Below are 19275 nucleotides of genomic sequence, written 5' to 3'. Positions count from 1 at the left end.
TAGACTTTGTCCTTTGCTCTCCTTCAGTAAAGTAGCCTCTTGGGTGTTCCAGCAGGACCCAGTTCCACTGTCTGTGACCCTTTGAAGTGAGCCTAGGCTGTTGCAGAGTGTTGAGCCTCTTTAAAGTACATGTGACACAGGTCTGTATTGCTGATCCTGCTGAAAAGTAAAAGGTGACTTGCCTTCCAAGGATGAAGGTCCCTTTTCAAAAGGATGGCAGAAAGAGGCTTGTTTTCATCATGTCTTCCTTCATGTTCCTTGTCCTTTACTGACATTTATTTCCAAATGTTCTTGGAGTCCTAGGGTCTCCCATTCCCTTGGGTCAGGTGGTGGAACTGTTGAAGAGTGGAGCTGCTTTATTCCTGAGTTCTTCTGTAGGAGGGAAAATAGGGCAGGGGAATGTCCTGGGGAAAAAGGGAACATAAAGCCCACCCTGTTGGCTGGTTAACTGCCAAAGCAAGAAATTCTCACTTTGGTTTATGTGCAGAAGCATGGCTCTGTCCCTGAGTGAAGTGCATTCCAGTGCAGGGATGCCAAGCTCCTGCACTGTTCCCTAGGTAATGATTTTTTTTTACTGTTACTCCCAGGAAGGTGATTCTGCATGAAAGGAATTAAATGGCATGAAGCTTTGTGTCTAGCAGGGGACAGGAATCAATGGCTCAGGAGTTCGTTGTTAGTTTATAGATGCTGCCCCATTAGCACCCCTACAGATTGGAACTGAGGGGAGAAATCTCCAAAGCCAGAGAATGAAAGGCAACTCAGATTATTTACCAGAGCTGGTTCTGATATTTTGGCACTCTTAGTACAGGTTTATAGCCAAGTGGATGTTTGTCATGAACAGCCTTGTCCCTGGGTTGGTTCTGTGGAACTCTCTTTAATTTCAGAACACCAGCCTGTTGGCAACACAATATTGACTTAGCACCTGTGCTTTGCCAGGTGGATTTCTGCCTGTGTGCAGCTGTGAGCCAGAGTGGGAGTGCTGGTGTGATTTGTTATTAGAACCTAAAGTCAGTCTGCAGTTTGAGAACCAGGCTTGTCTCAGGTGAAGACTTAAACTGCGGTGTTTGAGTGAAAGAGATCTGGCTCTTGCTCAGAGTTTTGCTTTCCTCCTCACCTGTTCTGCCCTTCAAACTGAATCAGACACTTAAGTAAAACATGTTTTATTCATCAGGAAAGACTGGACTTTCACCTTTCAAAAGTCCTGTGTAAGAGCATCCCTCTAAAGTGCCTCAAAAGTAGAGAATTAGTCTTAATGTAGTTCTGTGCTTTTTGGAGGCAGACTTTTCATTCTTAGTTACAAGGTAATGGCATTTGTGTAAGAGGACAAAAAAAAAATTTCCATTTTCCTGTACTCTCAGTTCCCCATACAGTAGCATTTCACCTTTTGAAAATATCCTTTGTTGAGACCTTTGAATAGACTTTGTCATGTGAATGGTGTGAATAAACCTATTTAACCAAACATCAAAGATATGCTTGGGATGTTTGCAATTCAGCAGTTTCTGTGATTGTTTACATATGTCTGTGTTGGCTTTAAAACTGTCTGGTTTAGGTCTGTTCTGGCTTTAAAATTGTTACCTCGCTTTTGAGGCCTCATTTCAGATTTGCTCTTGCTGTGTTCCCCTATTCTGGAGGGAACCTGCTTGACTGGTGAGGGGAGCTTGCTGAGATGCTCTTTGGAGACCTTAATGTCCTAAATAGTAGGCACTAACCTGAAATGCTCCCCATAGATCATTTTTGGAAAGGCTGCAGAACTGCCTTGCTTGAGCCTGAGAGAATCCAATATCAAGAGGTCAGATGTTCCTTGGAAAAACAATTGTGTGTGAACTTCTGGGGATACTTTACATATAAACATGTAAAAGGATACATGTTTAATTTACAGCTTCCTGACAAATCAATAGCCAGCCTGGTGAAATTTTACTACTCCTGGAAGAAGACAAGGACTAAAACCAGTGTGATGGACCGTCATGCTCGGAAGCAAAAAAGGGAACGTGAGGAAAGGTAGGTTTGCAAGCAGAAAGGTCTTGTATTGCACACACTGATTTCTTTAGTCTGTCCCAGAAATTCCTGTTAGCTTGTAAGAAACCAGTTACAGGATTTTCCCCAAAATGTTTCCTGGTACCACACCTTTCCCCACCCCTCTTCCCTGCTATGCTTTGCTTTGCTTAAAGCCAAAAGGCACTTGGCAGTAAGCTGTGTTCCCTTTCTGACACTGCAATTCCTGATTGCCCTCCAGTGCACTGGTTACAGTCCCACCATTCTAGAACTTTTTCTATGATACTGCTTGAGGGTTGGGAAATTGAAATTAAATCTGTTTACAATCTGATTGGCACTGTTGTCAGCAGAACCAGAAAAGCTGATAAGCTGATAAGCAGGACAGTAAAAGGAATTAATGAAAGAGCTGAAATCTGCCTTTATTTCCTCCACGTGATGCTCAGCAGAGTGAGAACGTGCACCTGCTACAGGAAACAGGCTCCAGTGCAGGAGCCCTCTGAGCCTGTGCCTGTACACACAGACCCTTCCTCTCCTGCATCGTAGAAAACTGTGACCAAGAAAAGCCTGCTGGGCCAAACTGTTTTCTGAGAAAGATGAAGTTAAGGCTCTGATTTTGAGTGACTGAGAAGAGGGTAGCACAGGGGGAGCTTAGGATGAGCTCTCTGGCTGAGCTGTTCCAGGGAGTGGTGCTGGGTGCTTTGGCTTTTGGGTGAGGCTGGTGGTGTTCAGGAGGTCATTAGACACTGAGATTTAGCAAATGAGCTTGAGTCATGCCTTTTCTGCAAGCTCACCCTCCTGGATACCCAGGCAAGCCCTTGAAGGAAGGTCAGCAGTGTAAGTATCTCTACAGTTACTGTCACTTGGTGGCTTCACCTAGTTCTGGAGCTGAAAGAGCCTCAGAAATGCAGAGGTTTCAGGTGACTGACAAAAACAACCACTCTGAACAGCAGCAACTCCAACTTCTTGATGCAGGTACCTTCTCAACCTGCTCTAAAATGCAATGAATGTATTTGCAACCCAGATTTGAAGTGTGCCTGCCTTTGGAAGACTTCTGACATAATTGGGCAAAATTCTGCAAACACCTTTCCCCTCAGAGGGGTTGTTGCATTTCCCAGTTGGCTGTTTGCTGGCTCCACTGCATGTGAGCAGCTCTTGTTTGGGAAGGGGGAAGAAAAGTGTTTCTAGGGTTGAGCTGTGCTGCACCAATGACTCACTCAACCTCTCCCATCTCTCCTTTAGGTCAGCAATACTTAGCAGGCAGGGCCAGGAGAATACTGACAGCCAACTTGTCCAGTATTTGGTTGGCTTTCTTTGACCTGAGTCTCTTTTTCCATTATTTTCTCTTCTCTGCAAAGACTTGTCTATTTTTCTTCTCCCCATCCTGGTTGTTGGGGTTTTTTGTTTGTTTAGTTCTTCAGCTTTCCCACTAAGTTATTGATTGGGGGGGAATTTTTTGTATGGAGTATGTGTTTGTCTTGGACCATGCAGTTTAAGGTCTTTTAATACTCATCTCTCTTTTTGTTCTGTGCTCACAAATGAAATTACTGGAATTTAGAAATATACCTCTCAGTACCTATGGCTGTTTGCTAGGAAAAGTAGCACCTCAGGCCATCTGGTGAATGGGAAAGAACTGTATGGGCTGCCATGTGCTGTAATTTTGTAACCTTTGAGGAAGGCAGCTGGATTGGGAATGCTTAACTTGGTTTACATCTGCAGGAAGCTAAGCACCAAACTTAGCTTGATGTTTGATTTCTGTTCTTCCCCTCCATTATGTAAAATAGTCAAAGCCCTGCACCCTCAAAGGATTTGTCAGTGCAGCCATGCAGGGTGTGGGATCCACTCTGGGTGAGTTTAGGGTGCCTGGATTTTCAGGTTGTACTGTGCCATTTGGTGTTGGCAGAACTTCAAAAGTGTTCTTTGGTTATGGCAAATTCTGTGTCTGCAGAAATGAGGAGGTGGGCTTTAATTCAGCTCATGTCTAGGGGACTTGCTAGAATACAAGAACAAATTATCAGCACAGCAAAGACTTGTGAAAAGGCTGAAATCTGAACCTAGCTGAGAACACAAGGAAGTTCTTTTAGAGATGGGGTTAAGAGAAGAGGCAGTCTGAGGTACCTCACTCAAATACCTCTATATCCCTTTTGTGGCTAGGCAGGGAAATTCCCCAACCCCTCAGATTGCCACTAACACAGCTCTCAGTGCATTTGGGACCAGGTATTCAGCACCTGTTCCCATACAAATGTGATGGACTTTGTGTGTGCAGCTCTGGGAGGGGCTGCTTGGGAGTGGATTCCCTGGAATCATCATGACCCAAACTAAATTGTGAATCAGCTGCTGAGCCAGGTGGTTTTGGAGAGCAGAAGTGGTTTGTACAAGTGCCTGCTCTTGTGGAGAAGGATGGCAGCCCATTCCTCCTTGGGCTGTGGCTGCAGCAGGGACGTGTCCAGATGAGAGCTGATGCCACAGCCAAGCTCAGCAGCACGTGCTGTGCCTGCTGCCTCCTGCTCCCTGTGAGCACAGCCCTGCCCTGCCCTGGAGCTGGGACATACCTGCACCAGCTGGTGCTCCTCAGCACAGACTGTGAAGTTTGATATGACAAAATAGGCTTTTTTTTTTTGATTAATAAAGATGCTTTGATTACATCAGCTTATTTCTTCTGTTTCTGGGCATCATTTCAAATGGACAATGCAATTTACTTTGGTTGTGTACAGTAGAAAAATTCTAAATCATGAAAACACATTTGATTTGATGTCTGATTAAAATTCCACCTAAACCAGATTGGACAGGTGTGCCAAGGTTGCTTTCAATATGGCCTCAATTTCATGCCTATTATTACTCTGTAACTGATAACATCTTTTTCTTTTCCGGGGAGAATAAAATGTGAGGCTGTCACTGAAAACAAAAAAAAAGAAAAGAAAAACCAAGCATTGTTTATGCTTGTTCTTGAGGGAGTTCATCTTGTGCATCTCTGTTTTGCTGAATATTAAGGAATTGTATGGAATCTGTGTTTTAGCTACTTGCTGTATTTTTAAGTCTTTCTTTCTGTCTCAGTTTGCCTAAAGTAAAAATGCTTGGTGTCCCATGTTCTTTCAGATATAGAAAGATAACTTGTGGAATTAATTTCATGTCTCTTGCCTTCATTTGTGTAGATTTATTTTGCCTAAGTACACTGCTGAGAAGTGTCCCTGTATGCACTGTCCTCAGAATTTAGAATTCATTGACTTGAACTGATACCAAATAAAATCAACACCAACTCCCCAAAAACCCACATCCTGGGAAGAAAACTAGGGAAGGCTTTTGGGCTTGCTGTGGCATTCATGCTTTTGTTTTAGAATGCTGTTTATAGAAAAGGAGAACCTCACAAACTAATACAGTACTCTCTGCTTTTTGTCTTCCAGTGAGGATGAAATGGAAGAAGCAAATGGAAATAACCCTATTGACATTGAAGTTGAACAAAACAAGGAGAGCAAAAAGGAGGTATAATTCTGTTTCTTACTCCTGTACAAATGAAAGTGTTTATTTACTAGCTACTTCGTGACAGTATCTAATTTTCTTTAGTGCTTTGTCTAGTTGTCATACAAGAAAAGAATTGTCTTCAGAATTATTCTTAGATCAAGACAAGTATAGATAAAGAAGTTGTTATGGATAGAGCTGGGAAAATTTAACACTTCACCATCCCATGCTAATGTACTATGTGATTGTTTCCAGTCCCTTTTATCTTCTCTCTGTGTTAGCTTAAACCACCCTCAGTGGTTTAAATCAAACTAACTGCATGGAGATGGAGTAGAAGCACATCCCCCTATGGAGATGGCTTGGTGGAGGGGGGATCCATCCTTTTCTTCTAGGTAGACCAACAGAAGAATGTTTATATACATGTTAGACTCTAAGGTACATTCCTGATGTATTGAAATCCCCAGCAATCCTTGTCACTTCACCAGCACCAGGATTGCAGCTCTATTGGTGAAAAGTAAAGGAGAAAGCTTTTGTGCCTAGTTAATTTTGTCTGGCAGGGTGACCTTAACCTGTTGTCACATCAGCTCAAAATGTAATACTTGTGTTTCACTTCAAGGACTTCATTTTCTGTGGGCATAGAGTTCTGGATGGAAATAGCTACACAAATACAACAGTTATAAAAACCCAGCCTGTGATGCCCTGCAGGAGATCATACACTTCATCTCCATGTGCCTAACCTGCAGGTTACCTGTTACTAAATAAAAACACCTTGTTCAGCAGCAGTGTGGGTTGAATGTATGAGTTACAGGAAGATGATTAAGAGTTTCTTTCCTTGAAGTTAGCTCCCTTTCCTGGTTTCTTCTAGCCTGATTTCTCTCCCAGTCTCTCTCTCCTGGTCATTCTATTTCTTAATTTTTTTAAAGGTTATATTTAGGGAAAACCCTCTAGAAGTGTTTAAAGACATGATCCCACACAGTCAAAAAGGGGTTCTAGAGTTATGGTTTTGTCAGTCACTCTGTGAGGTTAATTCCTCCAACAAATAATTTTGCATGGAAATAACTGAAAAATCACCACATTTCCATCTGCTCTTCACCCACGTGAGGGTGCTCTCTAGACTTTCCAGGAAGGTTTTGCTGTTGTTTCCACTGATGGAACCAGCATGTTCCTGATGTCTTCCTGGAGGCAGAGTGGATGTGAAGCCATTTGTATTAATCCTTACAAGAAACTGAGTTCTCAGAAGCCTCAGCAACACTCAGGAAGGGTTCTCATTTGGCTAAGTTCCAGCAGTGTACTGTAACTCTGTAGTGTTTTGTAAATAATGCTATTGTCTCATTTCCCATTATTTTAATGAATTTGCAGTTAAGATTTTTCTGTAAGCTCTTCAAAAGCTTTCATCTGTAAAAGAACTCTGTTCAACCCCCTTTATTATTTCCCAACCAATGCTGACATGTCCTGAACTTGCTGCAGAAGAGAGAAGGATAGTTCTTCTCCAGCTTGGCTGCATGTAAGGCCAAAACAGATCAGATGTCTGGTTTGGACAGCTACCATCAAGATATTTTTGCAGAAAATGTTAGTGTGGGAGGAGGCTTTGTGCCCTCCTTGTAACACTGGTACAGGCCATGGCACTCAAACCAATCTGAAACTCATGCAGTGTATTGAGTCTGGCTGTGTGTGCCATGGCAGCCTTGTGGGGATTCTTCAGGACAGGGATTGTCCTGAAAATGGAGCTGACAGCCTTCACAGCCTGTTCAGAGTTCAGCTGTGCCTGTTCAGTCTGGAGAGGAGGAGTCTCAGGAGAGACCTCTATCTCTCTCTGCAGCTTCCTGAAAGGCTGTAGCAAGGTGGAGATTGGTCTCTTCTCCCAGACATCCAGGGATACAATGAGAGAAAATGTCCTTAAGGAGGGTTCAGGTTGGACATGAAGAAGAATTTTTTCACTGAAAGGGTTGTCAAGCACTGGAATGGGCTGCCTGGGAACGTAGCAGAGTCACCATCCCTGGAGGTGTTCAAGAAATGACTGGACATGGCACTTAGTGATGTGGTTTGGTTGATGAGTGTTTGGTCAAAGGTTGGACTCTGTGATCTTGGAGGTCTTCTCCAACTTAAGGATTCAGTGATTCTGATCCTACAGTACCTGAATTTAGGGCTTATTGAAATGCCTTGAGAGACAGAGCAGGTAACCAGGAGGGGACAAGTTTGTCCTTGGTCATTAGGTTTCTTTAGTGATGTGGTCAGACATGCAGGGGCTGTGATGTGCCAGCAGCCCAGGACTCTTACTGTAAGGAACCTCCCTGTCCCAGATCTGCAGAGATGGTTTTTTCAGCTCTGAGACCTGTTGGTTGCTATCTGACTTACCCAGTAATACTGGGATTTCTCAGAGTATCTGAAATCTTTCATCTGTTTCCTCTTTTGAGGATCATTGGAAGAAGAATGTTCTTTTTTTAAATTTAATTGTTAGTGCAACTGTTTGGATTTCCTTGCATAGTGACTCTGTAATACTGAGGTCATGACCTAGACCTGCTTCCTTTGTATCTTCCTTGTTCCTGGAAGTGCCTCCTACTTCATGCTCTGTTTTTATGCAGCTTGAGATACCTTTATCTTCTTTTTACACAGTGAAATCTGAGGAAGGGAACATTGTATTAAGGAGTTTGTAAGACTGAAGTGCACTGGATAGCAGTGGCAATATCTAAATAAACAGGAGTACTGCTAAATCCCTTCTAAATCCCTGCATTTTAATTCTCTCTGGTTTTCAAAAATTGGTTTAATTCTCAAGAGAAATGTGTGTGGCCAGGAATGAAGAGTTTCCAGGACAGACTAGATGTTCCAATTTTTGCTGGGGCCTGGAGGCATTTGGAGCTGTCAAAAACTGTTCTGCTGGAGCTCTGGTTCTTGTCTGCAACACAAAAGAGCTTTGCATTTTTTGAACTGTGTAAAACAGTAATTTGAAACTGCTATCATTTTTCTTTAATGTTGAAGCTTCTGGGATGTTTGCACTGCAGGCATTGCCTGTTGGTCAGCAGACAGGCTGAACCTGCAGTGAGGCATTGCTGTGTAGTCCTGGGAAGCAGTGTATGTAGATGAAATATGAGTGGATCTGAAATGTCTGTCCATGCTGAATAATTTACCTGGCTCAGTTATCAAAGTGCTCCCTTCTGAAGCAGAGAGCAGCACTTACTTCACTTGTTCATAGCTAACCAGTCTGGTTTCTCCTGTTCACCACCTGCTTTCCTGTCTGCAGAGGGACATAGGGGTATCCCTCCTGCCATGGCCAGAGTTACCTCTGGGCTTGCCCTAGGCATTAGATCTCATGGAATACTGTGCACCAATGGATGGAAGAAAAAGGTTGAGAGCAGGCAACTGTCCACACTACTGCTGCTGCTGCTGTGGGGCTCTGGCCATTGTGCCCATGAGGAGGGTGAAAGCTTTTATTCATGGCAGCTGTGCTGGAGTCCTTTGGGAGTCAGAACTTCATACTTGGGTTTGGTGCTCAGCTTCATGTGGTTTCAAAGGCAAGCATTCAATGCTAATGGGCAAATGCTACAAACTGTGTAGAAACTGCATGTAGCTGCAAATTAGGAGGAAAACAATAGCACCAAGTGAAGCCAATGTGTTTAAAGCTTGCAGTGATCAAGCAGAGGATTCACATGAACTGCCTCCCCTCTGCTTTTTCTCTCCTTGCCACCCTTCTGTTCTGTGTTCTTGGCCAGGCTCCAGTCACTGGGTAAAAAATCTTAGGTATGAGTTGATTGTTGAGTGTAACTTCAGGAAGAAATGGTTTTGCTATCTTAGAATCAGCTTTGCTCTTGAAGGATCTGTAGTAAGTGTCCTGGCTACTCTACCTGTCTTTGCTTTAGACATAAAGGATAAAAATAGGAAGTGCTTTGTGAAATACTCCTTTTTCAAAAAAAAGACTTTAACATTTATTTTAGGTAAAACTGCACCATTTTGATGGAACAGTTGATATTCAAGTGCTATGCAAGAAAACCTGGCTTCCAAGAAATGGTGTAACAGTCTAAGAATTACACTGTTGTCACCTCACTCCTTTATCCTTTGCCTTTAAATAAATTTGATTTATTCCTTCCTGTCTCTGTCAGGTAGTAAAACAACTCTCAGTAAAGTGTTTTAGTTATGTTCTTTCTGTTTCCACACTTCACTTTGTTTCCTTCTTGGTGGCGTGTCCAGATCTGATGATGAAAACAAGAAGAAGGGTTTTGGAGGTTTGAAAATAACCAGAACATTTAGCAAATGCAAAATTGGGCATCTGTCTTCCCAAATGAGAATGGGTAGAGAAGGCAACCACAGTATCTCTGTAAACACTGAAAGCTGCTAAAGGAAAGGAGAGATTTGTATAAGACTGTTTGTATGACATGCCACTGAAAGCAAAAATGTCCTCCTGTCTGCATACTGACATTGTTGTTCTCCAGCCTTTGATGTGGCTAAAAATCAGTCACAGAATGGTTTGAGCTGGAAGGGATCTCTAAAGATACTTGGTTTTGTAAAATGACTGACTGCTGTTTGCCAGGTGCCACCTGCTGAAACTGTCCCTCAGGTGAAGAAGGAGAAGCACAGTACACAGGCCAAGAACAGAGCAAAGAGGAAACCTCCCAAAGGAATGTTCCTTTCCCAGGAAGATGTGGAGGCTGTTTCTGCCAATGCCACAGCTGCTACCACTGTACTCAGACAACTGGACATGGAGTTGGTCTCAATCAAGCGGCAGGTACGAGCGGGATGGCACGGGAGTCACTGCTGGGTTTGCTGGCACTGCCTGGTGCAGTCTGCAAAACTGGCAGAGACTTGGAGCTTGGCAGTGATGATGCACAATGCTACATGCCTTAATTGACAAGCTACTGTCCTTGTGCTCTGAATGCAGCTCTGGGTTTTACATCTCTCAGGTTTTAGTTCCGTGGGCAAGCCTACTTTTGACCTGAAGTAAAACTAGGGAAAGTTCATAGCAGGGACTCAAAGGAACATTTGTTGGCCCCTAGCTTTTCTTGCAGTTCAGAATTCCTTCTACAGTTTTAATTGTGACTTTCCTCAGGTGGCATTGGTTTCAGCAGTATGCAATTTCCAACTGCAGCAGCTCTTTCCTTTGCCTTTTCACGTGGTACTTTCAGAAGCTGCAGATTTGTTTGGCTTAGTCTTTCCTAGACAGGTATCATACAGATTCCTTATGTACCTTTTGCTTCCCTGGTGGATCTGCCTTTTAAACAAATGTTTTTCAAATATCTGTGAGTAAATACAGGTTTGCTACATGAGTTTATTGCCTAGATCTGAGCATTTTGCTGTTTCTGAAGCAGAGATCTGTCTCAAGCTCTTTATTGAAGTTAATAGAATTGGTATTTTGGCCTGAAGCCTTTTTCCGGCACTCTGGGAGAAGCTGAACTCTTTAGCAGTCTTTGATTCATTACTTGCTGCAGATGGATTTGGTCTTCTTATGCTGGGCTTTATACAGACCTGGAAGTTGGGACAGTTCTTGCTCCAAATAACTTGTAGACAGCAGAGAATAAATTAAATGTGATCTCCTGATTTGCCAGCTGCTCCTGCTGTACATTATTCCAATATAGCAAACTTTCTTTTTGGAAAGGGCAGGCTGTGACAAAAACTGGAAGGCTGAGCTTTTGAGGTTCCTGCCAAGGCTGCTGGAAAAGGGCTTGTCCAAAGATTTTTTTTTTTAATTCTTCTTAAAGGGATGAAACTTTCTTTTCAGATTCAGAATATCAAACAGACAAACAGCGCGCTCAAAGAAAAGCTTGAAGGTGGTATAGAACAATACAGACTTCCAGAGGTGAGATAATTTTCTGACCTTTGTTAATTGTGAAGATAAATGCTAATAATATACTTTGACTAACAGTGAATTCTTTGTTGCACTTTTGAGAGGTTTTTATGAGCTCAGATACAAGTGAAAGTATATAAATGAAGTTACCTAATTTTTGTTGCTGTTGCTGTCTAGGTCGTCCAGAAATTTAATGCACGTTGGACCACAGATGAGCAGCTTCTTGCTGTACAAGGTATGGCACTACAAGTTTATTTGTACTTCAGTTGTTGGTAGTCAAAACCCTGGTTCATTTCAGAGCTGAGTTTCTCTTCAGAAGGTAAGGAAGGAGGACTTGGACACTGCCATGTACTAATGCCCAAAGAATGTATTTGAACAGGGATACAATATTCCTCCTTCCCCTCCCTGAGCAACATAAATGGCATCATGTGAATGTTGGGACATAATGTCTGCCTGTCCAAGCTTTCAGAAAGTGAAACTCAGCTGGAGTCACTGCTGTCATCTTTGTCTGTGTGACTTTTCAAGCAGTACAGGCAGATTTAAACAGGCCTTACATTTGATTCCACCCATCTTTTACTACACCTCTATTCTCTTCTCCAGCACTGGTTTTAACTGTGTCTCTTTCCCAGTTTAGACTTTTTTTTATTCTGCATTAATCTGAAGAAGGTTTGAAACCTTGACAGAACTTCAGCTTTGTGTCTTTCTGCTGTGACTTGAGCCTGATTTGTGGTCTTTATGGAAATAACTCACTGCTTTTGTTTTTGTTGCTTTTAGCAATCAGGAAATATGGCCGAGACTTTCAGGCAATCTCTGATGTGATTGGAAACAAATCTGTGGTGCAAGTGAAAAACTTTTTTGTAAATTATCGACGTCGTTTCAACATAGATGAAGTCCTACAGGAGTGGGAGGCAGAGCATGGCAAAGAGGAGACAAATGGAACCAATAGCCAGAAGCCTGTAAAATCTCCTGATAATTCCACTAAAATGTCTGAAGAGGAAGATGAGGTAAATCCAATTTAAAAGTCACATCAAATTCCCAATCTGAGCTCAGTTCAGATAGATGTGGGTGTGTATTTATATATATAGTCTTTGCAAAAGCCATTTTTGTCAATTTTCAGTCAGTGCATATTTTACTTCATCTGGGTATACAATTCCAGTACTGATTTGGGGAATTGGGAGATCCAGGCTTGTATGAAAGTGGAAGGAGAACATTAAATTTGCAGCCCTCTGACAGTATGTGTATCTCATCAGAACATAGATGTTTTAATACCTCTTTCTGCTGAAACCCCATGCATCTTTATTTTGGATTTTTCCCCTGCACTCAGTTCTCCCAGCTCTTCTAGGTTTGGCTAGGTTTGATCATAGAATCTTCTGAGCCAAAGCTTGCTCTTTAATTTTTGGCGAGTGGTTTCACTCAAATGAAGGGAAGAAAGCTATAAGCAACGTGAGTGCATGGAACTTCACTCTGGAGTTGCCTAGAGGCAAAATTTCCTTAAGTTTACAGCTGTTTCTGTAAAGGCAAATTTTAGGAACAGCCTGTTCTTGATGGAGGTTCAGAGTTAACACTTTTCCAAAGGCCATGTAGGTTTGAAATTAACAAAGAGGCTGTAGAATGTTTAAGTATGGAAGTTAGTTACAAAAATTCAGTATTAACAATAAAGGTTAATACTTAGTCTTGTAGAAGAAAACCATGGTAGAGGTTTGTGTGTTAAAAAGTCTGATCAAGGACTTCCTTTGGCCTAATTTAAAAGACAACTTGGTGAAAAAACTGTGCATTGTAAATGCAAGCACAGTCAACAGCATAAGGCAAATTTTGGTTGAGCATGGGGTAAAGACTTCTCAGTGTGCTGTATATTTTTGTTGCTCTGATTAGGGCTGCATCACTTGGACATTCATTGTCCTTCAGACATTTAAAAAGCAGAACTTCACTGCTTCACAAAACCTAATAGCATGCAATTCAAAGTTGCTTATATTTGGGAACTAAGTCCAAAGGTATGACAAATGGACAAAACCAAACTCAGAACACTTGCCTTCACTGGTGTGTATGAGTGAAATTGTTCCATTCTTCCAGAATTGAGAGATGGAGCAAACCAGCATTGGTGCTAGTACATAGCCACCAATTTGAAAGATATGTGGCTCTTGCTACTGTCTTTTCCTGTGTCCTGTAGAATTATGTGTTGATAATGCAGAGCTTTTCTTCTCTGGGCCCTCTGGAATTCTTCCTAGCTTCAGATACATCCTTGCTTCTGAAAGCTGAGGTCAAAAAAGGGGAATTTCACTTGACATAGGGAAGCAATGGCTTCAGAAGGAGCTGGATTGGGCTGATGTGGCCAGGTGGGTGGATACTGGAGCAATGAGGATCTCAGATGAGTTGGGAGAGTGGAGGCATGACAGCAAGGTCTGGTAAAATGACAACTAGAGCAACAAGTGTGATCCTGAGATTAGTGATGGAAGGTGCCCACTCTGGAGCAGATCAAGTGCTGAGTGGTGGGAACCAGACCAAAAGAAGCTGTGAATGTGGAGCTCCTGCCTTCAGAGGTGGCATAAGCCAAGTGATGACTGGGTGTCTGGCTCAGTGGTTCTGGGGCCAAGGTGAAACATCACTGGGGTTGTGACACAAGTGACCTGCATGGGCTGGGACAGGGTTCCTGGTTCCTCCTTGTGCAGTGCTGCATGGCTGGTGCCTGCTCTTGGGGGCACTGGGACAGGCAGTGTCTGGTCAAGTCAGGTGGATTCAGCAGTAGCCAGAAGGCTCTGCTGGCCTAACACTGAAATCCCGTGGGTGCTTTCTTCCCTGGCATGCCTTGGCTGTCTGGCCACCAGCCTCCTGAAAGGTTCATCAGACTTGTGAGGGCTTTGGGCTTTGCCATAGCAAGGGGCCGTAGTTCCTTTTATTTGCAGGGGGTAGGTGAGGCTGTTGGTTTTAAAGCAGCATCAACTCTAGTCTTAATTTGTATGTGTTTAGATTCCCAACAACAAATCCCAGTGAAAGCTGTTGGAATTCGCCCCATGTGGCAGGGTTGTATGTTTTGTCACTGTCAGTACCATAGATTTGGGCTGAAATTTGCAGATGCTAGAAAGCCTGTGTGTATTGATTTTAAACTAAATGTCTGCTTTTTCTCTCCCCTTCCCTCCAGGCTACTTCTGTTCTTGATGTCAGATATGCATCTGCTTCGTGAGAAGGTGCTGTAGCCTAGAACAATTTGTGTTGACTACTGTGTTATCCAGGATATCAGGTATTAGCAAACCTCAGACAGCCATCTGCATCATATCTGTGGACAAGCAGCTATTACCAAAAAAAAGGCAAACGCTTCCAGTCCTGTGCTACATCTGCCTTAATCTCCCCTCATTCCTCCATACTGCCTCCACTTTCTTTCAAAAGCACCCAGGTAGCTCAGCTCTCCATTTCACCAACGTCATGCTTAAGCATGGGGACTTCTAAAACCAGTAACACCTGTCTATAAATTTTGACCAACCTGCAAAACAAGGAGCTCCTTAGCAGCCCCACAGTAACTCTACACGTTAGGAGTTCTTATAACACTTGGTCCTTAGGGTATAAGTATGTATTGCTGCATGGCCTCGTGGTCTCCGCTTCCTGTGTATTCTTACGATGACACTATGATTAGTGAGCTTTCTATAAAGGAGGGGCCTGTGCACACGCCAGCCGTGGCAGGTTTGTTCTGCAGTGACAGGACATGTTAGCAAGCAATCATGCATAATGCAAAGTGATAGGAAATGTTATTTCTAAGGTTTGGTCAGTCCAAGGTTGTAGATGTAACTCATTACACTTCTGGTTTGTGCAATTTTTTCCACTGTATTTGTGTGTTCTTGCTTCATAGAAAGCTCCCTAATTGAGCATTTTATTCCTGTATATTTTAATGGCTTTTATTTAGTGCAAAAGGGAATACTTAACCTGAAACTGTTTGATACGCTATTTAACCCCTGGCATTCAGCATTTGCATTGTAACTTGTTAAGTGAGTGCTACACAACTTTCTTTTTCCTGATCCTCTATGGGATTAAGTCAAAACAACTTTCTCTGGTGCCTCTCCTTTTGGGGAATATGTGCCTTTTTGCATTTGGCTACCATAGATCACTTTCTGTCCCAGTGTCTCATTCCTCTTCAGAGCGCTGTTTGCCAAAGACATCCAACTGCTTCTCCCACTGGAAGTCTGGATGAGGGTTGGAGCACAAAATTCAACCTTGAGGAGTTTTTGGTTTCTTGCAAGTGTAATGGAGAAGAACTGGGTTAATTTTCATTGGCCATTTTAACCCTTCTGAAGCACACATCGCTTTCATGTTCTGAACCAAAATATGCAATTTAAAATCTAAGAGGTGCTTTTCCAAATACTTGGTGCATGCAGCTTTCAAATCCCAGCCCTCTGCTCGGATGGCCTATGCTGTGGCCTGTCTAGCTGGCTTGAACTGGAGCTATTCTTGCAAGTCCCATGGGAGGACTTTGCACCTTGAACAGGGTGGTTGCTGCCTGCTGAGCAGACAGTGTCCAGGGAAGCTAGAAGCAGCAGTATTACTTCTTATCCAGTGGAAAGCTGCAAAATAACACTAGTCACAAAGCATTTAAAAATGGTTAATTTAATGATATTGGAAGAAACCACCAGGTGTCTTTGCAGGTGGAGAAAAGGACCTTCCTTGCCTCTCTTCCTCTACAGAGGATTGAAGCCAAGATGGCACACAGTGATGTACAGCACCATTCTTATACAACTTGAAATGAGCTAGCCTGTGGCCTGGCCTGCAGCTGAGGTGATGGAGCTCAGGGCCAGGCCCTGGACTTGGTGCTGAGGTTTGGCTGCTGGGCTGTGCTGTGTGCTGTGATGGCTCTGCCCTCTGTACCTGAGCAGGGCAGGCTGATGTCAGCTGGGCAACAGAGCTGGCTCTGACACCTCCTGCGGTGTGGCCACAGCCCCAGGAAAGGCAGGGGAGGTGGCCTTTTGTGGCACTGGGGTTGGTCTTAGCCTTGGAGGAAAGTTCCATGTCAGAAACTGGGCAGCAACACACAGGCACAGCGCAGGTAGGGGTTTCCTAGGGCAGGTTAGAGTGTGGAGCCCCAAAAGGGCCCTTTGAGCCACTTGGCAGCTGTTTCTGAGCAGTTCCATTCTAGTAGCTCCAGAGAGATCCTCTGAGGTGATGGGAGGCTGGAAGGGAGCTGTTCCCTATCCTCTGTGTTGCCTAGCTGCTGCTGTGACCTGGCAGCTCTGGTGGCTCAGATGTTCCTTCAGACCTGTGCCAGTTGGAGCTGGGAGTCTCTTGTGGGAAGGAATGCTAGGAGTAAGCCAGAATTAGGAATAAAGACCGGGCAAATAGCACTGTGAATCCAGTTACAGTTGTGGTGTAAAGCAATGCTGCTCTTTAGAAACACTCTAGTATTGAATATTGAACCTCCTGCTGGTACCAATGCATGCAGACAGGTCCTCACTGGTGTGGGAGCTTGCATCCCAGCTGGGGGAGCTCATCAGGACAGGCTTCTGCTGGAGACTTAGGTACCTGTGAGGCCTCTCATTGGTTTTTTGCCCTCAAATCTGTCCATCTTATCAGAAAAGTTGTGTTTTGGCTTCATCCCCATGGGGTAGGGGGAAACGTGTATCATTTGTGATATTAGGAAGAAAAAAGTTGTTTAATTATTTTTCAGTTTACTGCTATCTTATTGTAGTTGATACATGCAATATAATAGCACTGTATTTTAAACGTTTAGTTTTTTACATTCTCTTGAACTATGTTTTTAAATGCGATAAAATCATTTTAGCTTTTGAAATGGTTTGACCTTGTTTAAGTGAAGACCCTCTTTTTCTTTTGTTAAATGGGTCAAGCATTAGATACATCAACTGGTTGCATTCTGACTAGAAGGGTCCACAAAGATAACTGCATAAAATAAGAATATTCACTTAAATTTTGTTTCTTAAACTATCGATGTGAATGTCATAATTATATATATTTTGTGGAAAATGGGAAATTATTTCTCCTAAGTATAAGTTATTGTGCAAAATATGGTATCGTTAAAGAAAATGATAGTTTAAGTTTTAGTTTTAGAAATCTTAAAGATATAAAAGTGTATTGCATATGCATAAACAAATTTCATTTGTTCTATTTAATTTTTATGTAGTTGTGTAAAGTGCTAGGTAACTTCTTTTTTCACTTATCCATTAAAACAACCTTGTTACTTGAATATTCGTGTTTAACTGGTTTGAAACAGTGATCAATTTTTGTAATATAATCTTATAACCAAGGGAAAAAAATACATGCCTCAGTTGTGCTTAACAGTAAAGCAACAATGTACAATCAGATGCTTAAGACCGTAGTAGCCATACCTGGTAGTGCAACCACAATGGTTGTGTCTCAATATATTTAATACCTATGGGGATAATGGTTTCTTAATATATTTTTACAAGTTTGCAACCAGGAAGACCCCATAAATGTCCACTAGAACACTTTTTTAATAGTTAAAATAAGAGTGAAACTCTTACTCTCTCTTAAAGCAATGTCCTGACAAGCATTTTTCTTTCCTGTACAAATACATCAGAAACATTATGTATTAAAATATGCTCATTGTCACTTTAAATTTCAGTTTTTATTCTATGAATTCGCTAATATTCTGTTGGTATTCTTGCACACCAAATATGAGCCAAACAGTGCATTACACTAACTTGATCACTGGATTTGTGAACAAAAATCTCCAAGTCAATGAAATGCAAAAATATCATAGGAGATTTTTTTTGATAATGCATTTATTTTTCAAATTGGTATGAATTTGTACATAGCCCATTCAGCAATGAGTGGGCTGATATTTTCCAAAAAAAAAGGAGAAAAAATGTTTTATTAGCTCCAGCTTGTCTTCAGTAAGTCAAAATCTAGTGATCTTGTGCAATGCCCCTAAAGCAAATACTTTCTGCCACTCCCTGGATTAATGCAGCTTTTCCTGTTGATAGTAAAGCACAATTGCAGTGAAAGTTACAGTTCAGAAGATGGAAGGTCAGTATAGTCTATGCATGTTGTATAATAATGAGTGTTTACATTCATATTCTCCTAAAATAAAATTTATACTGGAGTGTATAGTATTCCATTATGTAGATTTTATCAATTTTGTTAACTGCTTATAGATTGCTTAAAAGAAGTTTTTTCAAGATTTTAAAAGATGTATAAGGTTAAGTTTGCAAATATAATGGAAATGCTGTATAGCTTTTGAAGTGATGAAATACTCGTTGGGATTTTAAAGAAAGTATGTTGTAATAATGCTGTTGTAAGTAATATTTTAAATGTCTTTTTTGCCTGTTTTCTATTATTCAGCACACTTACTGTGATGAATGTTCATAGCATTATAAAATTGCTTAGCCACTGAAAAGTAACATTTGGTTTTGGATTATTTTACTGTATGAGGAATTATAGTGGGGTAAATTCCTTTGTGAAATTCTACATAATTCATTTTTCTATGATTTCCAATGTTTGCTGACATCAAATAAAATTTTTTCAAGCCATTGATGTAATAAAATATGTAGTAAAATGTTATTGATGTAAAATGTGGTTCTGATGTGTAACTGACCCCCTACCTTTCAGATTTTGGTCAGGAGATAACAAAAAGGGTTTTCCCTTTCCTGACAGTGTCATCCCTCAGGTAAGGAGGACCTGAAGAATAAACTGCTGCCTCTTTGCTTCTGTACAAAGCACTTGGCTGTACAAGTTAACAAGATTGTCATCTTTCACATGAAATAAACACATTTAAATTCATAGGAAAAGGCAACACTTGCCCTCAAAGCTCAGCAGTGTTGCTATTGAAGATGCTCAGAAGGGTAGGAAATTTTGCACCTTGGAATTTTCACAAGATCATGTGTTTTGACTTCACATGCTGGAGTGCTGCTGAACACTAAACACAGAAGCACAGAGAGGATTTGAAAGTGCTTTGAGCAGATTTCCCAGCAGTGCTCTGGGAGCCCAGGGTTAGCCCAGGACAGGAGACACGAAGTTCTGTGCTTTGCTCACGTGTGCTAAAGGCAGCAGAACTCCTGCAGCAGGACACTGGTGGTTCCCCCTCTGCAGCCTATGGAGGGCAG

The 19275-nt window shown here is 42.1% G+C and overlaps 1 protein-coding gene across 1 annotated transcript in view; it reads left to right on the top strand.

The window, feature by feature from the left end:
- RCOR1 (REST corepressor 1) overlaps positions 1–18716 on the top strand; it is an 81945-nt gene extending 63229 nt beyond the window's left edge. The window contains exons 6-12 of the mRNA XM_063159925.1: positions 1880–1998; positions 5391–5469; positions 9968–10162; positions 11153–11230; positions 11396–11453; positions 11993–12222; positions 14355–18716. Of these exons, the coding sequence (XP_063015995.1) occupies positions 1880–1998; positions 5391–5469; positions 9968–10162; positions 11153–11230; positions 11396–11453; positions 11993–12222; positions 14355–14396 (801 nt within the window). The 3' untranslated portion in view covers positions 14397–18716. The remainder of the gene's footprint in view (positions 1–1879; positions 1999–5390; positions 5470–9967; positions 10163–11152; positions 11231–11395; positions 11454–11992; positions 12223–14354) is intronic.
- Positions 18717–19275: the final 559 nt, after the last annotated feature.

Source organism: Melospiza melodia, chromosome 6, assembly GCF_035770615.1.
Source record: "Melospiza melodia melodia isolate bMelMel2 chromosome 6, bMelMel2.pri, whole genome shotgun sequence".
NCBI lineage: Eukaryota > Metazoa > Chordata > Aves > Passeriformes > Passerellidae > Melospiza > Melospiza melodia.
This window is presented reverse-complemented; position numbering and strand designations above follow the sequence as displayed.